This window comes from Syngnathus floridae, chromosome 19 (genome assembly GCF_059516105.1).
Source record: "Syngnathus floridae isolate MCC-2025c chromosome 19, RoL_Sflo_1.0, whole genome shotgun sequence".
In the NCBI taxonomy this organism is placed as follows: domain Eukaryota; kingdom Metazoa; phylum Chordata; class Actinopteri; order Syngnathiformes; family Syngnathidae; genus Syngnathus; species Syngnathus floridae.
The window spans coordinates 6,713,419-6,735,955 of record NC_142431.1 but is presented as its reverse complement, the minus strand read 5'-3'; the positions used below and the strand labels follow the sequence as shown (position 1 = coordinate 6,735,955).

The 22,537-nt window shown below is 46.5% G+C and overlaps 4 protein-coding genes across 17 annotated transcripts in view; 2 read left to right on the top strand and 2 right to left on the bottom strand.

The window, feature by feature from the left end:
• The window catches only part of syne1a (spectrin repeat containing, nuclear envelope 1a), a 75,929-nt gene extending 73,661 nt beyond the window's left edge, over nucleotides 1–2,268 (top strand). For all 11 annotated transcript variants that reach the window (XM_088361313.1, XM_088361319.1, XM_088361311.1 and 8 more), the window contains one exon: nucleotides 897–2,268. In XM_088361313.1, coding sequence (XP_088217439.1) covers nucleotides 897–1,176 — 280 coding nt within the window. In that variant the 3' untranslated portion in view covers nucleotides 1,177–2,268. The remainder of the gene's footprint in view (nucleotides 1–896) is intronic.
• Nucleotides 2,269–2,653: 385 nt separating this feature from the next.
• esr1 (estrogen receptor 1) lies at nucleotides 2,654–10,159 on the bottom strand. 3 transcript variants are annotated; one of them, XM_088361323.1, is made up of 11 exons: nucleotides 10,140–10,158; nucleotides 9,553–9,633; nucleotides 8,305–8,724; nucleotides 7,587–7,813; nucleotides 6,973–7,089; nucleotides 6,421–6,599; nucleotides 6,167–6,320; nucleotides 5,689–5,827; nucleotides 4,569–4,702; nucleotides 3,790–3,973; nucleotides 2,654–3,576 (listed from the first exon to the last, which is right to left on the bottom strand). In XM_088361323.1, the coding sequence occupies exons 2-11, from the start codon at nucleotides 9,618–9,620 to the stop codon at nucleotides 3,300–3,302; spliced, it is 1,899 nt and encodes a 632-aa protein (XP_088217449.1). In that variant the 5' UTR covers nucleotides 9,621–9,633; nucleotides 10,140–10,158; the 3' UTR covers nucleotides 2,654–3,299. The 3 variants fall into 3 exon arrangements, with proteins under 3 accessions (XP_088217449.1, XP_088217452.1, XP_088217450.1); XM_088361324.1 differs by having other exon boundaries at nucleotides 3,393–3,576; nucleotides 3,725–3,973; nucleotides 10,140–10,159; XM_088361326.1 differs by lacking the exons at nucleotides 9,553–9,633; nucleotides 10,140–10,158 and having other exon boundaries at nucleotides 6,167–6,365; nucleotides 8,305–8,840.
• A 975-nt stretch (nucleotides 10,160–11,134) lies between these two features.
• Nucleotides 11,135–13,685, bottom strand: dcph1 (damage control phosphatase 1). The gene is made up of 5 exons (XM_088361331.1): nucleotides 13,528–13,685; nucleotides 13,104–13,209; nucleotides 12,682–12,923; nucleotides 12,401–12,566; nucleotides 11,135–12,308 (listed from the first exon to the last, which is right to left on the bottom strand). Exons 1-5 carry the CDS (start codon nucleotides 13,584–13,586, stop codon nucleotides 11,520–11,522), a joined length of 1,362 nt encoding a protein of 453 aa, XP_088217457.1. The 5' UTR covers nucleotides 13,587–13,685; the 3' UTR covers nucleotides 11,135–11,519.
• zbtb2b (zinc finger and BTB domain containing 2b) lies at nucleotides 12,744–22,478 on the top strand. Of its 2 annotated transcripts, none has more exons than XM_088361327.1 (3): nucleotides 12,744–12,942; nucleotides 19,170–19,350; nucleotides 19,413–22,478. In XM_088361327.1, exons 2-3 carry the CDS (start codon nucleotides 19,178–19,180, stop codon nucleotides 20,734–20,736), a joined length of 1,497 nt encoding a protein of 498 aa, XP_088217453.1. In that variant the 5' UTR covers nucleotides 12,744–12,942; nucleotides 19,170–19,177; the 3' UTR covers nucleotides 20,737–22,478. The 2 variants fall into 2 exon arrangements, with proteins under 2 accessions (XP_088217453.1, XP_088217454.1); XM_088361328.1 differs by lacking the exon at nucleotides 12,744–12,942 and adding an exon at nucleotides 16,039–16,372.
• The last annotated feature ends 59 nt before the right edge of the window (nucleotides 22,479–22,537 follow it).

Sequence of the window (22,537 nt, the reverse complement as noted above, 5' to 3'; positions counted from 1 at the left end):
ATAAGCCTTCTAGCTTCCCCTCCAACTCCCACGTTCATACCTCTTTCCTTTTTCCTTACTCCCTTTTGGTTTCATTCCCCAAATCTTTTCCACATATAGCATCATTTGTGTCTACAAATAACATTTAAGGTGTTATACTTAATCATAAAAAGTCAGCAGGCCTGCAATATGAGCCCGCATATCAAAACCTTTTGGCTCAATAATTTGAAGATAGTGTAATGCTGCAGACATCCGATGTTGTGCTATCAGAGGCATGTGTCAGAGCGCGTGTCTGTGAGTGGGTGGGTGGGGGTGGGGGGCTTGAGTTTATGGTCGCGGTAAGAACACATCGTTCCTCCTCTTGATTCATAGCACTAACAAGAGGAAGTATCCAGACAGACATTTGTAACATTATCATTGCTTACGTCTGTAAAATAAGAGCACAGAACGCTCAACACAACTTGCTCCCACTGGCTGCTCTTCTTCCATGTGTGACGCTTGTGCTTGAATTGTTTGTGATTTGTGTCAACTGATCACGTGCTTGTGTGTGTGTGTGTGTGTGTGTGTGTGTGTGTGTGTGTGTGTGTGTGTGTGTCGTTTGTGCACAACTTTGGATTTTTCAAAAGGACAGTGCTCATGCTAAATGTTGTGTATTTGTATAAGGTTAGCTGAAATTCAATTTAATGCCGTGCAGAGATCTAGATTTTAATAATAAACATTAACTAAAATGATTAGACTGTTTAAAACAGTTCTAGGTGGTCATTAACCATCATGCACTGTCCAAACTATTTAAGAGATAAGAGAAAAATGTTATTTTGGTGCAGAAATCGGTCCATTGAAACAAGTTTAATGGCCACAGCAATGCTTTGCAAACACTCGAGTGCTTGACTCCTTTTTCTGCATATCCTCCCTCTCAGCCGCAGGAGGTCACCCACCGGCGCCGCTGGCTGCGTTTCCTCCCGTTCTGACATTTCGAACAGTGTCTCATCGGCGTCCTCCCCCTCCTCCAAGGAGCCGTCCTTCATGCAGAGGGTCCTGCGGGCAGCTTTGCCCGTGCATCTGCTGCTCCTGCTCCTCATCGCCCTGGCCTGCATGGTGCCCATGAGCCAGGAGGACTACAGTTGTCACCACGCCAACAACTTTGCCCGTTCCTTTCACCCTATGCTTCGCTATACTAATGGACCTCCGCCCATATAAGCTGCCTTTTCTTCTCTCATCGCTTTGCCAAGGACTCCTGCAAATGTGCCCTTTCACCCTGTGCCCTACACCATCATTATTACGACCAGGACATGAGACCAATATGTCACTGGCCCTTTAAGAAGTAGTAATGAACCTTCATGAAGTATTTATTTTGTTAAATGTATGTGTACATATAGATGAAGGTTTTTTTTTTTTTTTTTCCAAATGAAGAACAAAGCACTATTTATATACACTCAATGGGAGCCAAAGTCGTCTACTATTCCCAGTGCTGCTATTATTTATGGTCAATCAGCTATGAATATTATTAGTAAAGTGTGTTGACATGTTAGACCTTTAATAACAGCACAGAAAAAAAGCCACATGTAAATCAAATGAACAAAAACTTGACACTTAGTAAGTTTATTGACGTTCACAGAGTAAAATAAAACGTAAATAAAAAACACAATTGTGATACTTCTGGAGTGAAAATACCCAGAAGCGATTAGCTTCCGGGGATAAACACCCCGGATGTCATGACAGCTGTCATAATAGCTAGCCCGGGACATTTGAAGCAACGTCGTCCAGTTAGCTAATAACGTGTAAATCGTTCTTGAGTGCTAAATTTGTCATTTAATTCGTTTTGCAACATTTTATTGTCGTTCTAATTACATTTTGGGCGCCCGCGCACTGGCTGTTTGAAAGGTACTGCACTGACGAATTGAAACACATTTTTGAGCCGAAACGGCTAACTTGTCCCTGCCAAATTCCGAGGTGTATTTTATTATATTCAGCGTTTCACTAATAGGAGCTAATGTGTTAAAGTACACGAATTTGGAAAATAATTTGTCTAAAGTAATTCTCACGTTGTTGTTGTTGTTTTTTTTTAAATCTGTTTACGCTTGTTCTTGAAAGTCCCCGAAGCCAAACAATCACTGGTTGTGAAGCTAATAATAATGATAATGTGCTTTTAATCTTGTCATGATGATATTATTCCTGAGTAATCAGGACAAAACAGCAATGTTAAATGTATATATTTATGAATAATGTTATTTATGTTTGTACAGTTTGCTAATACTGAATACTCTTTGCAAATAAAAACTGAAATATTAAGCGCTGTGTAGATGTATAAGAAGTAGCTTTCCAAAGTACGGAGTCATACGATCGTTATGTGGTACGGTCGGATGATAAAATTTTGTAATTTGAGTTTATGACAATTTCTTTTGTGTTAGGGTCATTTTATTGATTTGTGGCTTCCATAATTCCACGTTAGCGAGGATGCTCTGGTGAGAGACATGCAATAAGCAAGCCATTCAGTTTGATGGTGATTGTTGTTGAACGTAAAACACAAAATAACATAAAATAACTATGGAATACATTGTATGCTTGTTTGCAAGTTAAGTATGAAAGTATTTGAATGAGAAATTAGATTTATGTGGGGGGAAAATCGAAATGTTATTTTAAATCCATACAAATAATGAATACTTTGAGACGTAGCCATGGCTCAATTTTTTTGTCAAGTAAATGTTTACATACAATACATTTGAATTCCCAAAGACAGATTTTTTTTAGTCAATCAATGAATGCTTTTCAGCACATAATTGTGATAAAATGACAAATAGACCAGAATATTCAACAATTAATACAAAACAAGTGCAAGAGAACAAATCTACAAAGTTACCCAATGACAGTTTGGCTCGGATTTAAAGTTGCGTAACTTGCAAATGCTTTTTTTTCCCAACAACACAGCGGACAGAAACACAAACACTGATGTTATCAATATGTGGTCAATATGTGGTTTACAAATATGACCAAACTGGTGCTTGTGTAGCGAACGTTAGACATGAGACACGCTGTTACTCAGCTGACAGGTAAATAACCGACACGTAATTAATCACAGCTTATTATGCAAACAAATGAAAATAATGCCCAATAGCACCTTCAAGCTTAAAGGAAGTGCACTTTGGTTGAATGGTAATCAAACTATTAAAAAGAAAAACATGAATTTCAAATAGTGCTGTTGGCAAGAAGGAGAAGCCATGTGAGCAACAGTGGAAAAGTCAGAGCGATGTCAAAGTGATGTCAGAAATGTATAAATAATCATCAAATGACCCCCAGTACAACATTGATCTTTTGTTTTTGCCTCACAGAATTTCTGTACAGTCGGGGCGGGAGCCTCCAAACTGCAGCACGCCTGGACACGGCGGCCCTCTGCTCAGACTCTCATGTGCGCCGCGACCTCCTGAACTGGAGGCGGCACTGTTACTGCCGCTAGGAGGCATTCTCTCAGGCTGGGACCAGATCTGCGTGGCTCTGACGGGACGGTGCAGGCGGTGAGCATCCAACATCTCTAGCAGCAGGTCGTAGAGTGGCACCTTGTTCTTACACTTCATGCTGTACAGGTGCTCCATGCCTTTGTTACTGCAGGCGTACATCAAAGTTTAGGATGATGATAGTGAAACCCTGATTTTAAATGTCATTTGAAATGTATTTTTATAAAAATCATTCAAGCTAAATTTAAAAAAACAAAACTCAAATTAAATGAAAAACTAACTATCATACAAATTACCCAAAAAAGAATTGAGGATCAATATGCCCATCCCCTTTGACGAGTTTAAAAAAACCCTCTTTGACCTCATGTGTCTGATGTGAGAGAGGAGGAGCAGCAGCTGGGCCTGGCGCCTCGCCTGCTGCTGCACCGAGCATCCTGACTGGCTGATGTGATGAATGAGGGCGTCCGTGATGGTGTCCAGCATGTCCTGCACCGCCGCACCGTTGTGGAGCGGCTCCATGGTGCCCGTGCAGAACGCAAAGGCACCTGAACAGTGACAGAAGTGCATGACCAGTGAGTGCTTGGCCTTCTTGTTCCGTTCTTTGAATAAAAGCCACCCATTTTTAATACCACTTATCCCGTGCTGATCAAAGGGCTCAGTTGTTACCATGTCTCTTTTAATAGATCATGCACCCAGCGACGACTAATTGGGTCACGCTGTCTAGTTGAAGGAGTACAACTATTTGAGGAAATAGTGCAGGAAAGTTTGTATCAAAGGTCGAGAGTGGAGGTTTGGATGCCCACGCGGCAATCTCATGTCCATCGGGCTCATGCAGCTGAGGCGCCACCGTCATCGCTTTGGTATTTTCGCTTTCCCGCTCCTGCCGAATAGCTTCATCTTTTCAGTGAGCCCGGTTTTTATGCGCCCGCTGCTACGTGTTGCCTCGGCAACGCTCGTCAGCCTCACCGGCACTGACGGCCCTTTCCGGGACACCGTGTTCGCGCTCGCCGCTACAGGTGTGGGCGTTGTTGGGACGCATCCACTCTCAAGAGTGCAAACAATGAATAGGGAACAGAAATTTTGATGAGGCGCATTCGTCGCCAGCTTTGGGATGGATACAAATGAAAGCTTTCAGCTCACCAGAGTTGAGCAAGATGATTGCTTTGAGGCAGACAAACTCCTCGGGCTTGAGTCTTAGCATACGGAAGCGAGAGGCGGTGGCCAGCAGCATGTCGAAGATCTCTGCCATGCCTTCCACGCAGTCGCCTTCATTCCTGCGCAGCGTGAACAAACATTCCGCCAACCATGTATCTTTGAAGTCATCAATAAATGGAGTAAGAACACAAATCCCTCTTGTGTGGCATTTCACTGATTAAAAATCAGTTGAGATGTTACAAATTGGGATCTGACCACCCTGCCTCTTACCCAAAGCGAGCTGGGAGAAGTTTCAGCTCACTTGCAAGCATACTGAGGACAAGCGCTGCAGAAAATGCCTGGATGTTTTTCAAGGCCAAATAACATGTCCAGATGAGGACCTAATGGAGCCAATGGCCTCCCTGCTCGACTTTTGGGCGTGATAGACAAGCGCTGGGAGGTCGGATGCTATCACAGCGAAGGTGGTGCCGGAGCTAAGGGAATGCGTCGACCCCGACCCTCTGCGTTTTAGTCATCACGTCCAATCTGGCAGGACACTTACGCCAGGGGCCAGCTTTTTAGAGATAATACGCTAATACATTTCCCCCGATCAAATGGGAGCCATCAGGACAGCAAGCTAAAAGCTTTGGCTGTCTGCCTCTGCTTCATCTGTCATTCTGTCGTTTTTTTTTTTTTGTTTTTTTTTTATAGAAGAAGTGATGATTGGTCAGGTTGTTTACTCTGACAACGGGGTGCTGAAGCGGGGGGGAGGGGGGCATCCCTTCCTCCATCTATTTCCTCACCCTCTCAACTCTCCCTCTCTCCGTTGCTATTCATTTTCTATCATTCTGTGCATTGACGCTTTGATTACATCTGTCCCGGTTGTCAGCGAGGCTCTATAATGATGCCGGCGAGGGTGGGGGGGGTGTCCTCTCTTCACCGCGGGGAACACATAATTAGTCTTTCACTGTACGACACTGTATGACAAGACGTGTTGGGATGGCACAATGGCCGCAAAGGTGCGAAATGGAAAATCTACAATGCTGATGTGTCACTCTTGAGGTGTGTGTAAGAGTGTGATGGAGACACGTCCCAGAAGTAGGCCAGTGCTCCTTTCCTCTATTACCTGTCCAGAATGAGGTCCTGAGCGAAGATGAGCTTGCCCGGACAGTGGACAGACCTCCAGACAAGGCCGATCATCAGCACCTCCAGCCACGAGCTCTCCAGCAGCTGCACCTGGTCGTGCAGGGACAGCTGGAGGAAGCCTGAGCACAAAGTCACGTGACACTCGTACAGCGCGCTTGACACTAGCCGCGTGTCCGTGAGTCACGCTGAGCAGCCAGACCAAACACAGATAGCTTCATCGGATGATCCGTCACGGCTATTTACAGCGTTTAGCAGCTTCTGCCTACCCACCCACAAAATATGCACGCTTGCCGCCGCTGTTGTTGTCGTCATCTGCAACCGTGTGCAGTCGCCATGTTGTCACAACAAGGTGTGTAATTACCAATATTGCCTCCCGATTTGCAATTAAAACTGCAGTCAAACCTGCCTCAGTTTTGCCTGAAGTGGCGCTTCTGAGCGAGCTTGTTCTTGGGCTTTACCTGGCAGCTTCTTGGCCCAGGCGATCATGTGGACTAGCTCCTTGTCAGCCATGCTGGTGAGCAACGTCATCATGGTGACCTCTGTGTAGGGTCGGTTCAGCTTCTGTCGGGAACATAATATGGGGGGTTCGGCCCCCTGCAGCAGGAGAAGCACCTGACGAGGGCGGAAAAGAAACACATTCTTCAAACTGAATGATATCTTCATCCTTTTGAGGATTCTTTCTGGAAGCTTCCATCTCCCAGTGATTCAGAACCTGGTCAGGAGGGATGTCCGTAACTGACGACCTTCCCCCACTGACACTTCCGCCGCCGCTCTGTTTCCTCCCGTCCTGAAGGGGCGCTTTTCTATGCTCGGCCTCCTTGGTCGACTTCTCCATGCTGCCGGTCCGCCGCTTGTCACGGCGTGTTATGCGACCGCGGTCTTTGCGCACCCCTTGTGGAAACAGCAGAATAGCGAGCATTAAATGAGGAAATATGCCATGTATGATATTATATTTGTAAAACTAAAGAATCCCACTTGCTGATGCCTCACAGCTAATAAATGGTTATGGTCTTGAAATAGAAGTCAGCAAGCTAGCAGCACATAGTTTAAGAGATTCAAGTATGAAAACAAAAGTGTGGGTGTGCACTAATAAGAGCTCGTACTCCTTAAGAGGAAATCACTTCAAGGTTAAAGTTAAACTTAGCCACAAGAATCCCAGTGGATGCACATATTTGTGGCTTTTGCAGCACGGGCCTCCGCTACAAGACTTCCATCAAGTTAATATAGAAAAGTAAGAAGAATTTTTTGGGGTGTTCCTGCCCACCTCCTTTCATCATGCCCACTTCATAACACTTCCTAAGTCGGCACGCTTGGCAGCTCTTCCTGCGATTCCTGTCAATAGTACACTGATTGGTTGCCGGGCACACGTAGTCATTGTGACCTGAAAATGGGGGGGAAAAAATGTATTACAGACTGGAAGGGGCCCTGCTCCCGTGTTCAGTTCACATTGAGGTTATTTAGTGTCCAGGAACACTCCATTCCCATTTTAAATGGATCTGTGATGGAGGAAATTAAAAGGTGGCATCCTAGGCTTTGTCATCGCCATGGAGACTATTGGTTTCTACGACCGTTCTTTGCATCAATATGGCGTCACAAACATGACTAAGCCACACAGAGCAGATGGAGCATTCGGTCTGTGGAAGCACAACCTGAGAGGGGGATTAGACACTCAAAGTAAGGCGGACACATATTTTTGCTTCTTTTTGTCATGTGGCAACAATTTGGTTCTTTGTATTTGTTGAAATGCTGGCATTGTCGATGCGCTTTCAACAGTCACGAGTGTTTCTAATACTCCTGCTATAGTGGATCAGAATACAATTTCCTACAAAATTACACCTTACACATCTTAAGTAATCATTTGTAGAAAGTTGTGTCTACCTTGAATGCTCCTCTTAAAGAAGGCCTTGCATCCCTCACAGGACCACACCCCGTAGTGGTAGCCCGAGGCGTAGTCGCTGCACACGGCACAGAAGCGCGTCTCCTTGGCCATCTCGAAGACCCCGATGGCCGCGGCGGCCTCCGAGCCCCCCAAGACGTACGCCTCGTCACTAGTGCTGCACTGCTCGTCCCTGGACGCCTGCTGCTGACTGATCGTCTCACTAGACCTGCCACAGGTATGAGGATTTTTCACATTGGCATTCAGTTCAAAGATAATCGCTACATTGACGCAAAAAAACTCACTATTTAATTGTACACGTATGAAAACATTGCGGCGGTGCTCTTACGTGTTGTTCCCGGCTCAAGGTTTTCGGAACGGTGCTTAATCTCTGGAATTGAAATGCAGCTCAAGCACGTCCGCAGTGATAGCGGCCATGTTTTGAATCAAGTCAAAGATTAAACTAACAATACTGTCGCTTACAGTAATTAGTGTTTGAGCACATCTGCCGGGGTCACGGGCTTTTTACACTATGTTCTTTTTACACAAGCTGTCCTTCAGTTAACAAGATAAAAACACTTGATTTTCAAAAAGGAGTGTAAACTGTTGTTTTGGTTGTTTTGCATTGCATAGTCAGAAAACCACAGTCAGAGTTGCCTAGATTCACCTCCCACCCAAAAAAAAAAAAAAAAACAACGGCCAAGGAGGGTTGGGTCTCACCTGTAGATGGGTGTTGAAGTGGTTTCCAGATAGTGCTGGCCGGGGGGGTGCATGAATGGGCTGAGTCGGGGGCTGGTGGGCACAAACACGAGGGGGCTGGTAGGCCCGCTGCCCAGTGATTGGAGGCTGCCCTCCGAGGGCGAACCGTGGGTCTCCAGGGGCGCAGAGTAATAGCCCGGCACAGGGTGGCTGTAAAGCGGCGTCTGGGCCGGAGAGGCGTAGTCGTACGTCCCCTCCAAGAAGTCCACCGTGGCCACCCCACCGGACCCCCGGCTCTCTTCGGGGTACATGCCGTTGAGAGGGGCGCGAGACGGGGGCGACGGGCGCGGCGGGGACAGGTTCTCCAGCTCTGGGGCGGCCGGGCGGATGCTGGGTCCCGGCAGTGGTCTGCAAGGCTTCCTGCTCTTTGCCGGGCTCTGCCTGAGCAACATCACAGCACGACGGTACTGATAAGCAACATGATTTAGACTTGCTCTCCCCTTGGCGGGGAGAGAGGGTGGGGGGGGGCAGGAACGAGTGGCGCTCTCTCTCCTGTTCCACTGTCTCTCGCACACATACAGATGTGATACTTTTCTCGTCCCTTTTCCTCAGGGATGGGCATCTTAAACGATGGAAGGGGCGGCCCATTTCACAGCAGCGTTGCTCGGGGGGGCCACATCGGGATTCCCTTTAAAATGCTTTGAGAAAAGTTCCCCAAAAAATTCTAAAGAATTCAGGTAAACCCACAATATGGGTTTCATATGAAAATGGGGGCTGCCCCCCCCCTCCCACTCAAAAAACATTATTCTTGGGGCCACTCCAAGTGTGGGCATGGGCCACATGTGGCCCACGGGCTGCCAGTTGCACGTCACCGCCTTTCCTTCTTCTCCTTAAGCTCTCCCCCACCCGGGCCCCCCTGAAAACAACTCCCACCCGCCTTTCCCGCCCTTCTGTCCTCGAATGTGTAGGAGGCATAACCATTAGGGATGGGAAGAAAAATACACCAAGCTGAACAAAATGCAAACAGTGCTTCCTGTACAACTTGGCTGTCCCGTCACACGCCACCACATCATCTTCTCCTCTTCTTTCGCCACCTTTGTTTTACATGAGTGGATGAATATTTTGAATATTCATTTGTTGATTAAGCCGATATTTGTCATTGACGTACAAGCGGACGCATTACTGAGCACACCTGAGACGCCGGTAAATCAAATCACAGCACAGACGTGAACGGCGGCGTTTAAACCAAACGGCAAAGTCGGCGCTCACCTCTTTAAACGACAAGCGTCCTCTGCACCGCCAGGCTCTTTTCCTTCATCCCTTCGACTCACGCTCATTCAGCTGGACTCGCTGGGCAAAATGGAATCAGTGGGGAGGGAAAAAAAAGAGGATAAACAAATTAAAAGATGCAGTCAAATCGATGGAGGCGGTGCGTTTGAGCGCCAGGTCACCATAACACTGCAAACAACGCAGTAGGTCAAATCTCATTTCAGCAGCCAGTAATTACGCAATCTACTCCCAATGATGGAATCAAAGAGATACAGACTATTTTATTTTCATCATCATTTCATGACATTAATAGAGCTTTGTTTGGCCAATAGCAAGACACCATGACGCCAACTCGTGGTTCTTGTACAAGAGAGCAAACAAAGGTAGGATTAACGCAAATCAAAAGACTTCAGCCTAGTCAGGAGTCCTTGCATGTTTCGGGACCACATGTCAAGGTAAAGCAAAAGCCTTGCACCGCCCAAAACTGGTAACAAGCTGTAATAAGGCTGCGGCATCAACCCTGCTCGAGATTACAAATCCAAAACAATGAGGCGCTTGAATTAAAATGTGTTTATTTGCTTGCTTACCTGTCAGCCACGTCCTTCTAATGCGAGTGTCGAAAGCAACTGCAGACCTCCAGCGAGGGAGGAAGAGCTCGACATTTGGCAGAGGCTTCATTTTCCCATCTCTTTCTTGAGTAAACAGCCCCATTTTCAGAACATGTCAGGTCAAGTGGAAAACAAGTAGCCCAGATGATGATATATATATTTCATTGCATTTCCCCAGAGGGGGGACAAAATGAAGTCGTATTAGATTGCAAGAAAATACAGGGAGCCAATTTAATCACCTAATTGGCTAATTTAGAAGCACTTAAAGCTCCTTTAGCATTGTCATGCACGTTTTGCATTTCCCGCTGTTTTGCGGGCTACGGAGCAGAGTCTAACCTGACCTAGAATAACTAGGAGGTCAACATGTCAACTTTAACACGGGAGTAAAAACACTGCCAGTGAATATTAATGGGGCATTTGTACAGCTGTGTCACTTTTAGCTTCACTACTTGGCGCCCACATAACAGGCATCATTTTTGTCTTGTTGACATCAAAAAGTGCTACTTTTGTAAGAGCTGGTTTGTATGTAAATGAGGTCAATATTAGAGGCCATATTTCATGTGCGTAAATGGCAACAGGGAATCTCGTCACTGCAGCTCTTCATTTGATGAAAAGGCATTCATTAGAAGGATAAGATCTTGCCAGGAATCCACGGTGACAATAACGGCTGGAGTGCGCAGACATGCATTTTTGATCAGTCACAGTTGATGGTTTCAACTTGATTCATTTAGTTGTCCATTAAAAGACATGCACGGTAGACGGTAAAATAATTAAAATGTCTTTAAAGAAAAAAAAATCCATTAACTTCATGTTAGGTCCTTAACACTGCCCCCCCCTCCCTCATATGTTTTGGTGACTGCATGACGAGGACAGACAGTAAAAGTTCAGAATGTCTTCTGCAGGTACCAACATGGATCAGCTTGTTTTTTTCATGAGAATTTAGAAATGCACACACACAAAAAACACACAAAATGACTCATTTAAAGATTTACTTGAAATCAGTGTTTACTTTTTGTACAAAATCAGAGTAAGAACTCATGAAAACAGGTCCAGTGCAGCTTAATGACTGAAGCTAACTTTAAGGACAGCTCGCGTCAAAAGAACATCACCCGAAAACATTAAGACATAGCACAATGTACTGGCACCTTACCATTACTTATTAATTATTTCACAGCATTATTAACTTTGAACTATAAAAACTTGGATGTGAAGAAATCAAAGAAAAACATTAGATTGAGAAGCAGTTGTTACAAAATGATATCAATGATGTTAAGTGATTTCTCTATGAGCGAGTGAAAAAGTGACAATGACCCCATTGCATTATGGCTTGAAGACAAGAGTTGATCAATGATCGCGAGGTCAGTCTTGCTGATCCGAGTTTGGGCTGTGGAACTGAATGATGGCGTACTTTCCGCATGTCATCCAGTCTGGGTCCTGAGAGCTCAGCTTGCTCCCCTGACCTGGCTGCAGACCCACTTGAATGTTGGCCTTAAGAGTCCTCAAACTGCACAGCGGTGCTGGTCCAAATCCCCTCAGCGCACGCTCAAAGGCCACTGTGTGGTCCCAGTCGCGATCTCCCGCCAGCTTCCTGTAGTTGAGATCGCCTTTAAACAGCACCAAGTCTGCTGACTGTAAAGTCGCGTACAGGTCCGGCGCGTCGGCTGCCATGTCGCAGAACTCGTTGGGCTGTGTCCAGAAGGGATGGTCGTGATAGGACCACATTCTCTCTTTCACATATTGCTGCCATTGCACTCCTCTTTCAGACGTCCACCTGTGATTGGCCGCCATGCTTTGCCGGATGGTCCAATGAAAGTCCTCGGCCGTCACATCAGAGACGAACCACGCAAAGGATTTGCCATGGAAGCGGACCTCCTGGGCCAGACCGGAGGACACCAGGAAATCGGCCAAGACCAAGTCAGTGACCAACTCAAAGCCAGCGTTGTCCAGAACAAAGTCCACTCGAACTGAGCTCCTTTTCCCAGAGTGTCTTTGTTGGCGTGCAGAAATGAGCTTCGACCACATCACGTCTGAGTCATCCACTAAGATGAACTTCTGCAGGGTAGCTAGAGAGTCAATGGGACTTGTCTTCTGAGAATTGTCCATCCCAGCAGAGATTGACAGATCACATTTGTTCCCCCAAAGACAAATCTTTAAAGCATCAAATAAGCACGGTCAGTAATTTAGCAATAAATGTATTTAATGTTTGCAAACCTCAAAGGCTCTTCAGACAACGATCTGACCTGTAGCAGTTTGTTGAAATACTCCTGAAGCTGATTTTCGGGGATGTCTCCCAAGTTCTTTATGAAGCCCTCAAAGAATGTGCACAAAGCCACGATAGCCTGCTGAGACTCAAAGAAGCTCTGAGTCTTCCCCTCCTTGAAGACATCGTAGCCACTGATGGGAGGGCTGTAAATGGCAACATCATCTATTACCATTTGCTACCAGCGTTTTGCAAACAATATCATCCCTATCACAATACAAAGGAATAAATGTACTGCGAGAAAGTGTCCATGCTTCTCACTTGAGCCAGAGGGCCTCCCGTATCCTCCGGTACATGTAGCACTCCACATACAGCCATGGGGACTTAAACCAGCTAACCAGTTCCTGATTGCCATGCTGCCACTGTTGTCTCTGCAGGTACCGGTTCCAAGGGTCCGCATCCTCCAGGCCGTCCGTCAGGGCGAGTATAGGTTTGTCTGTCTGCAACTCGTTCCTCAACTTGGACAGCAGAGAAATGGCTTGCTTCTCTGCTTGAATTCCCTCCTATGAGGTCACAAAGCAGGTCAGATTTACACATTCAAAATAATGTCACACGAAAACACCAAATTAGTTGATTCACAGTACTGCAACGTTTAACAGTTGCATTCAAGTTTATAGAGATTAATGTTAGGTTAACCTGGCGTTCTCTTACAATTTTTACACGAATTTAATATATTGTCTTACCTCCCCATATTCTTCAAAAAAAATGTTTCTGTTGCGATGGAGTGTGTCTATCACTTTAGTGAGGATGGTGGGCAATCTGTCTCTCACTGTCAAGTAAGCAAACGACCTACAGAGAAGAAAATACAACATAACACAGCATTCCATTTAAATGGGAGCTAGGGGCACCGATCCAATCCGGCTAAATTCCTACTAAGCAATAATCGCAACTAAATTTGCGCGATCATTTTGCCAACATGTTTGTACAGTTCCTAACATCGGTATTTGGACTTGTCTCACTCACAGCCAGTCGTGTGGCGCAAGGCTGGCGGCTAAATGCTAAGGCTACTTGTCGTTCGACTACGTTCGCCTCCATTAATTACATAAACAAGAGCTAATAACCACGTTTAGAATCACGACGACGTATTTCAAGAAGCTGTCAACACACCCAACTACTTGAGCTGAGAGAGAAGGAGGAACTACGTCGCCGGTCTGGTCGGACGCCATGATTGTAGGATCTTATTCAATGGACAACTTTATTTAAAAGTGCTCAAAACGGAAGCGTTCTCTGTTTTATCTTAAAGTGAGTAATTCGGAAATTATTGCTAATATTTTGTTTGCCTTGAATAAGCTAGTTCCTTAGGACACATAGAAAATGACCGTTGTTTACCTTTTATGTTATTAGCTGGCATTTCGTTTTGACTTGTTTGTTTTATGGTATTTTGCTGCCACCAAGCGGCCACCAATATAACTGACTTGTTTACCTTTTGTATTACTGCATTAAGTTTTGACCTGTTTCTTTTATGTGTTTTGCTGCCACCAAGCGGCCACCAACATAACCATATTCCGTATAAAAAACGCGTTGGAACACGTTGCTTTCTTTCTTACTTTCTTTTTAATTTATAAATAACGTGATTACATAAAGTGTAGTTACTTACGAAAAGTGCCGCACTTCACATACGTTTGTGACCCACCCCCTGGGGCATCCCGGGTTCTCCATGGCAACGGTTGCCAGGGAAACGAGGGTTGGTCCTATCAGGAAATTGCAGATTTTGAAGCCTCAGGGCTTTTTTGGCGGGAAAGGACGGAAGGTGGGGTAGTGCTAATGTTTTGGTGAGGGTAAGAAATGTATGTAGTGAAATCCACAAGATGTGTTGTGCACCTTATTTGCACATAGGTATGCAGTTTAACTTCCAAATAGAGCCGGCCAAATCATCCGGTGAAAAACAGGGCTATTCATGTGGGACTGGGACGTGCCTCGTCGCTCCCGAGTGTCTCTGCGTGACCAAGCGATTGGCCTCAGGCTACCCTGCGTGCTTGTCTCGAAAATATAGGCATATCAATTGATTCTGGCGCCGTCACTATGGGAACACGGCGGCCCATTGTCAGGATGTTAGGGGGGCCTCGAGTGTGGGAGTCCAGCTGCGTCCACCTCCGGTGTTCAGCCACCACCGGGCCGGGCCTCCCTTCCCCCCACCGGGCTGCAGCCCAGCCGGATCTGTTTGTTTTTTTTCCACCGAGAGGGGAGTGACTCACCACTCCGGTTTCCAAAGGACGCGGAGTGGGGGTAGGGTGGCGGTTTAACGTGAAAGGTCCTGTTTAAACAGGTGTTCCGGCACATGCATGTGCCGTTGACCCGGGTGCATCCGCGGCAAAGGAGGTGCCGTCACACAGTTGAGTGCTGACGTCAGGCTAATTTCACCCTGCTGTATGCTGATTTCTCGCAGTCTATGCTGTTGGTTTTATGGCAGGATCCAAAATCAATTTAGTAGTGGGACGGTCATGTGTGACGCTTTTCTTCAGTTGGAGAATGACTCCAAGGAGGTTTCAACAAATGAGTGAGCGGGTGTTAGCGCTTCAGATACCTGCTGGGAGCCAGCCAGCATCAGTAAACAAGCTTTTTTGTCCTTGTTTCCATTAACATGTATAGCACTGCTCCACCGATGCATTTGTAAGTGAAAGATTTTGTGCCCCACACCCCCGCCGCAGCCCTCCTCCCGTGCTGGCTCCCAGTCACGGACACGATCAGATGTTGTTTGTTGATAGGACAAACAACAGGGCCTCGCTTTGCAGGACAGTCCCTCCCGCCCATGTCTCCTTTTACACACACCACGGCTTTTCCTGGCCATCAAGCGGCCACAGCCCAGCGTCCTGTGGACTCCCTGTCCTCAGGCTGAATGGCTCACTGTCTTACAAAAGAATAACGCCAATCGATGGCAGCCGTTAATGACAACACATGACTTCATTAAGTCATTCTTGTGTCAATGTAAAGTCTTCTAAGGGCCATACTAAATTCAGGAGCAAATATGCATTGATGGTAAAAACGTCTTGTAGAATTTGTAGGGACATTTATTTGTTTTAATTGCAGTTCCTTTAAGGTTGTCTTTTATCGTAAAATTGCATGGTGGGCCGTATCAAAAGCTCTCGCCCGTAAGTCCTACTTTTATTAGGTCACCAATAGTGAACTTCTGTAAGATATTTTATTGATCATCAAGCAGGTACAAAATGGCTTGACAAACAAACAGCGCTTTGATTCATTTGTTGAACAAATAATAGGTGGTATTATATAAGGTACAGTCAGGCTTCGCTATTTGCTGGGGATAGGAAGTTGGGATGCCCCCCCCTCCCAATTTTTTGATCACCTATAATAATTTCAACTCTAAATATAATAATAATAAATTGTATTTGTAAATAACAAGTCGCTTGTAGATGTCTTTCTATTTGGGTTTGATAGATTAAAGCCCTAGATTTTAATTGTGCTTGCAATATATAGATGATGATTGTTTCATGGTGCAGTAGCCCTTTAAGACACTGCACATGATATTTGTTTGAGCATTAAAAATAAACAGTGGCACGTTGTCGTTCAATCAATGAGTCAGCTAGCATGTAGCCGCCCGGCTCGTCTCCGCGGGGCTTTTTTTTCGGGGGGGGGGGGGGGGGGGGCGCTTCAACGGCGGTTTAAAACAAAAAAAAGGGACAGCGCTTGGGGCTGGTGGCGTGTGTGTAAGTGGAAGGCGGGGGGGAATTAACGTTACCGCGACCGCCCCCTTGGCCAACGGATACTTGCAACGGTCGCGTTTGGCTCAGCTCCTTCGACAGTCATGTGATTGTAACGTAAAACCCCCTAACCGGAAAACAACCGACGACCCTCTCCGCCGCCGAACAAGCAGCTCGCAAAGCTGCTGGGAGCCCGGAGAGGACGGACGTGTCCCCGCCCGGTGACAAACAACCACAAAAACAAGCAGCGGTGGCGTCACGGCAACGATAATTTAGACAGACGAGCAGCGGATAAGGTAAAAGGCTGGCGACACACACCCACGATCATGCATGCTGATTTAGAACCGCATTTTTATTTTTTATTTGAGTGCGTGTTCGCCGTATGCAGAAGTTCGCGATCGCTCGCAACCCCATCCCCCTCGCGTCCGTGCGTGCGCGCGGCTGCCTCTTTGCGTGGTTGTCTGCGTGCTAGCTGCGCGTGCACGCACGTCCGTTTCTGGCGCTAGCTCGAAGCAAAGCGAGAGGCGGTGGCAGGCACGATGCGCTCCGGTCTGCGTCGCGCCCCATTATTCAGCATGTCCAATCTGCACTTAGTGTTCTTATTCCTGTACCCCTCCTTCAACCTAAAACACGTTTACATCCGTCACCTGCTGCCTCACACTCCATGAATGTTTTCTGTGAAGATAAGTTTAAAGTCGGACTACGGAAGTGAGTTCTCCACGTGTCTTCCTTCCAGCAGGGGCGGCGCTATGTCGCCTGCAAACAATTGCCTTACCATTAAACCCAACTAGAGTCTGTTCTAAACTGACCATGTAAAGATTCTTATGAATTCTAATTGAACCTGTCTGGCAGGTGCAAAACAATATTCCCCTTGAGGGATGAAATTATTGGCAGCATAGTGGCCCAGCAGTTATTGTCTGCCTCACAGTAGAACGGTCCCAGGTTCGAATCTGGTTCCAGCTTCCTGTTTTTTTTTTTTTCATGTTTGCATTTTGCTTTTGATTGTTTCTCTACTCTGCCCCCCCCCCCATTTCAAAACTATAACTGATAGATTTATTGCAGACTAAATAAACCAATGGTGAGAGAATGTGAATCAAATGCAACTCAAAATACTTGTGCTGCATCTCAAATCATCACTGTAATAAAATGCCATGGCATTAATCAAAATTTAAATGAGTGTAGCTTTACAGCAGCATGTTTATTTGTACTGAGACACTTTAGACAACTGTTAGCATGATCTATCACTGTATTTAAATGACATCAAGGTGACATTAATGCGGTCTATCATTGGCAGATATCAGGAACATATTGGATATTTGTACACATTTGGTATAGGCCTGATTCTGATCTTAAGATCACCAATTTGTACCCCATCTACACGCACGCAGACCTTGAAATGTTAACTGTCAACTAAATTTCAACTCTGTTATTACCCAAAACAGGCTCTTAAACCTGTAAACACAGTCTGGCTTGATTATGCCTTTTTCACTGTTACACAGCATCAATTAAAATCTTATTAATTTTATTCCCCAAAAAATGTGTTTGAATAAAGTCTACACCCACCCGTAGCCACCCCCTTTGTAGTTGAGTCACTTGATGCCACTGGCGACTGAAACCGGTGAATGTCATCATTGTTTTTATCAACCAAAACAGATTAGGTATTCTATCAAAGCATTGCATTATCATGAAAAAACAGAATAAGAATTGACTCTAGGCGGCAAAACAAACAACAAAGTCAGTGAAAGCTTTCGAGCCAAAAAACAGGATTGTTAGTCAACCTTTTTTTGGTGAAATGTGGCTAAAGTTTAACAGGGAGGAGAGAGACCTGAGGGTAGCGGCGCGGCACTCCGGGTGTGCGACCATCTGTTGGAGGCAGATGGCGGGATGGGCTGTTGTGTACAATAAGTCGGCGGTTTATAAGCTACGATTAACTAATGCCGTCTAATTCAACGCGACAGTAAATAATCAATGGTGATCAATGAGTTGGAGGCCGTCTGCCAAAAATAACTGTAGTATGCATGCCTCGCCAGTGGGTGGCAGTAAGTAAGGAAACTGTTTGAATGCCCTTTGGAAAGCTACATTATACTACCAAAGTTTACTGAAGCGTATTTTTATATCGAAGGTTATCGTCCATCTTGCTCTGTCTTCCTGTGCGGAGAAAGTGCCGGATCGTCATCCATGGTGGGGGGGGGGGGGGGGGGGTGGGGGGGGCTTTAGAACCAGTTACTGCCTCAGGAATGTGGGCCGACGCCCACTGCCCTGATCATGTGGTGGCCCCAAGCCGTCCCAGTCCTCAAATGACCTCCGGGGGTCGACGGCAACTCGTCTCGATTGGTCAACGGCATTCATTGCGTTCTTACATGTCCGCTGAGATTTGCCTTCACACGACCCGCGACCTTAATTGCAAAAACAGAGTCGTACATGTGCAAAAACCTCTTTGGACCGAGGCTTGCTGAGTTGGTTCCCTCTAAAGTCTTCTTCCAGGCCATGGCCAAGTGGTGACTTCTCAATTTTAGATTTTCATTGAGTTGGCCTTTCGCATTGTTCCTGAGTATGACATGTTTTTAATGCAAAAATGTTTTTCACTTGCATTCCTGAACAGACAGACATGTCTAATAAAAGTCTTTTTTTGTTTTTCTCCCAAGGCAGTGAATTGTGCTTTTTAACTTTTACTTGTAACCCTCAAGAAGAGCAAAATGTTGCTGAGTCAGTTTGACCCAGGGCATGTTCATTATGCAATTGTCAGGAACAAATGTTGTTTCCGAAGGTTTACTTTTCGCTTTTTATGTTTTAGTTATTTCTTTAACTTGACTCAGATTGACCGACAACAAAACAGGAGGGTTCTGTCTGAAGCGTCCTGGTGTGACAAGCGCTCGACCACACTGATCATATGAGAGCGCTGCTCAGGAATCAAAATGTTCATAATCAGCTCACTGTCTTGGCACGGCCCTTTTTTTTTAAGACTACTCATAGATGGCATTTGTTTAGCCGCCACTCTGTTGTTAAGCTTTCAAAGTCATCGTCTCTGTGCGGTCACTGTCGCCTCCGGTCTCGTCGCAGACAGGAAACTGACTCGTACGTGTGTGCGTGCAGGTTGAAGAATGGAGTTGGCCAACCACGGTCTTATCCTGCTACAGCAGCTCAATGCTCAGCGAGAGTTCGGCTTCCTGTGTGACTGCACGGTGGCTATCGGGGATGTGTTCTTTAAGGCCCACAAGGCCGTGCTAGCCGCTTTCTCCAACTACTTTAGGATGCTCTTCATCCACCAGGACAGGTACAGGACACAGTGCAGCTAGTATAAGTCAGTGCGGCTGCTAATGTCCCATGTTGTTTCAGTGACTGCGTGCGCCTGAAGGCGACGGACATCCAGCCTGATATCTTCAGCTACCTGCTCAACCTGATGTACACTGGCAAACTGGCCCCCCAGCTCATAGACCCCACGCGTCTGGAGCAGGGCGTTCGCTTCCTGCACGCCTACCCTCTCTTGCAGGAGGCCAGCCAGACGGTATACGTGCACCCCGAGCAGAGCATCAACCTCTCCACCTCCCTCTACGGCATCCAGATCGCCGACCAGAAGGCGGCGCTGTCGGCGCACTTGCCGCTCTCCTCACCTGTCGACATGGAAACGCTGGGCTCCGAGGCCCAGTACCCATCGGTGGCGGCGTCAAAGCCGGCCGCTTCCCCTCCGGAAGCGGAGGCGTCCACCAGCGGCGTCCAACCCAACGCTGAGGAGGCGGAGTCGCCGAGCGCAGACGGGGGCGCCAACGCCAATGCCATCCTGCATGTGAAGCCGAGCATCATGAAGAGGAGCTCGTCCTTCCGGAAGCACTACTCCTGTCACATGTGTCGGAGTCGCTTCAATCAGAGGAGCCTGTTGAGGGAGCACCTCCTTCAGCACGCCCAGGTGGTGGAGAATGCCCTCTCTCCGGTAACGGTCGCCGAGCAGAGCGTGCCGGAGGCCGAGGGCTACCTGAAGGCAAGCCGAGTCACCGCCTCAGAAATCATCAGCGACAGCGAGCAGATGCCTGCCTCTGGCAACAACTCGGACTCGCCCCGCGCCGAGGTATCCGCCTGTGGGTGGAGCGCGGGCGGCCTCAACTCCCAAGCGGACACGCCGCCCCCCTCGGACATCGCTGACATCGACAACCTAGAGAACGGTGACCTGGACCGTGAGCTGAAGCGGCGGAAATACGAGTGCTGCACGTGCGGCCGCAAGTTCATCCAGAAGAGCCACTGGCGCGAGCACATGTACATCCACACGGGCAAGCCTTTCAAGTGCAGCGCCTGCGGCAAGAGCTTCTGCCGCGCCAACCAAGCGGCCCGCCACGTGTGCCTCAACCAGAGCGCTGACGCCTACACGCTGGTGGACCGCCAGAGCATGGAGCTGTGCGCGGCCGGCGACGACAGCAGCCAAATGGAGGCCATGTTTTTGGCCACGTCCAAGCCATACAAGTGTAACATTTGCGCCACCACCTTCTCCAGCCCCAATGAGGTCATCAAGCACCTTTGCTTCACGCAGGGCAGCCTGGCGGGGCTTCCGGGCGCCGCCGCCGCCCTGATGCTCCCGCACGACGAGCTCTCCAAAGACGACGGCTCGGATCTGTCCAACTCGGGCACGCCGCTCGAGGCCATCAAGGCCGAGGACGTCCTGGTGGAGTAGCCACCAAAACTCCCAATTTGCATTTTTTTTCCCCTTCGCTAAATTATAACTCATGACTAAGCTAAAAGACGTCAGTCAGGGTTTTGTTTTTTTGTGGGAGATCTGTTTTTGTGTATGTTCCATTCACATCGACTTGAACAGAACAAGAGGAAAATGACCACCAACATACAGTATCAGAATCATTTAAGCATTTTTATTCAATATCCCACTTGTGCGTTGAATCGTTCATGTCCTAGCATGCTTTTTGTTCTACTTGAACAACAATGACTTGAGTGCACCAGTAGAGCGACTGCATCTCCACTTAGCACACAGTTTTCCCTCTTTCGTAACATGTAATTGTTCTACTAAATGTGCCATAGACGTCACTCGTTCGACATTGTCATTCTGCTAGTACATGGAATTGTCTTACAAGCTAGAACAATTCCGCACACCAGTTAGGACATTGAATAAATGCTTAAATGTCCCACCTCGCTCGAGCTGCGGTGAGACCGTTAACCTTCAAACAGGAAGCGAGGGGCCCAACCTGCAGGTTAGGCCTTTAGTTGTGAGGCCGATGCCGATCACGCTCGCAAACATGTACGCCCGAGACAATCTGTGATCTTGACGTCTTCCACTTTTTTGTTCAGCAAAATTGAGAGAAAACAATGCACCTTTTTCATCGCAGCGTTCACCCACCGGGAAGCACGCTTATTTTCCTCAACATTGAACAAAGAGCAAGTAAAAGCATCAATGAAAACTTGAATATACCCCTTTCAAACAAATATTTCTAATTTTGTACACAGTGGTGTGATTTACAAAAGAGTCTATTGTGATGAAAATGTAGCCTTCAGAGTAGAAATGCTTTCGATTTAGCAGATCCGCGTGGATGGGCGAGACAAAAAGTTTGAACTGTAGCCTTAAATAAATGAACTTGTTAGTCTAGTTGTTACTGCCTGATCAGATAGGTGTCCATGGGTTCCAACCCTAGAAAAAGCAGGAAAATGATGCATTTCATTCAAAAGCATGTATCTCGAGTGTTTTGTTTAAATCACCAAAAGGTCTTTTGATCTGAATATAACTGAATCAATAGAAATGCGAAAAACAAGTTTTTATTTTTAAAAAAAAGGGGGTTTTATAGTTTTGGTCCGCTTTGTATTGCAAAATGTGCCTGTGTCAATTTGTTTTATCCAAACTATGTTTTATTTTTAAACACGCAAATTTTGAGATACACGCTTTTCTTTGGATATGCTTTCCTCTATAGTTATTGTTACACTAGATGAACCCATGTTCTCTTCATCTAGAGTTAGTTGGTTGGAATTTTCTTCAAAGATGCAAAGATAATTTGGTTGCGTATTTGCAGTTACTCCAGTTTTTTGGCTAGATGGCGCTGTATAACCGTGCTGCAGTTGCACCGACACGCATACGTTCGTGCTGCTCACAGGAACATTTCGAATATTTTCTTTAAACCATTCACTGCTCAGTAAGTGTGTGTGTGTGTATGCGTGCGCAACCTGCCGTCTCAGGAAGATAATGTTTGACACCGTCCTGCATACTTGCGTGTCCCATGTTGTGGCGACATCAGGACGAGTCCATCCCATAATACTTGAGTAACAAATGCTGATGTTCCCTTTCAAAGCTCGTCTGACATCTACTGTGATCAATATGTGCTCTCAGGAATGTGACTATTTTTTTCCTTTCGATTGTTAACAGCTCTGTTGTTGTTTTTTAAGTGAAAAGGAGACAATAAAATGTGTTTTTGATAAGGCTGACTTTTTCTCATTATCACATGCTGCGAATGTGTTTTTAAATGATTCTCGGTAGT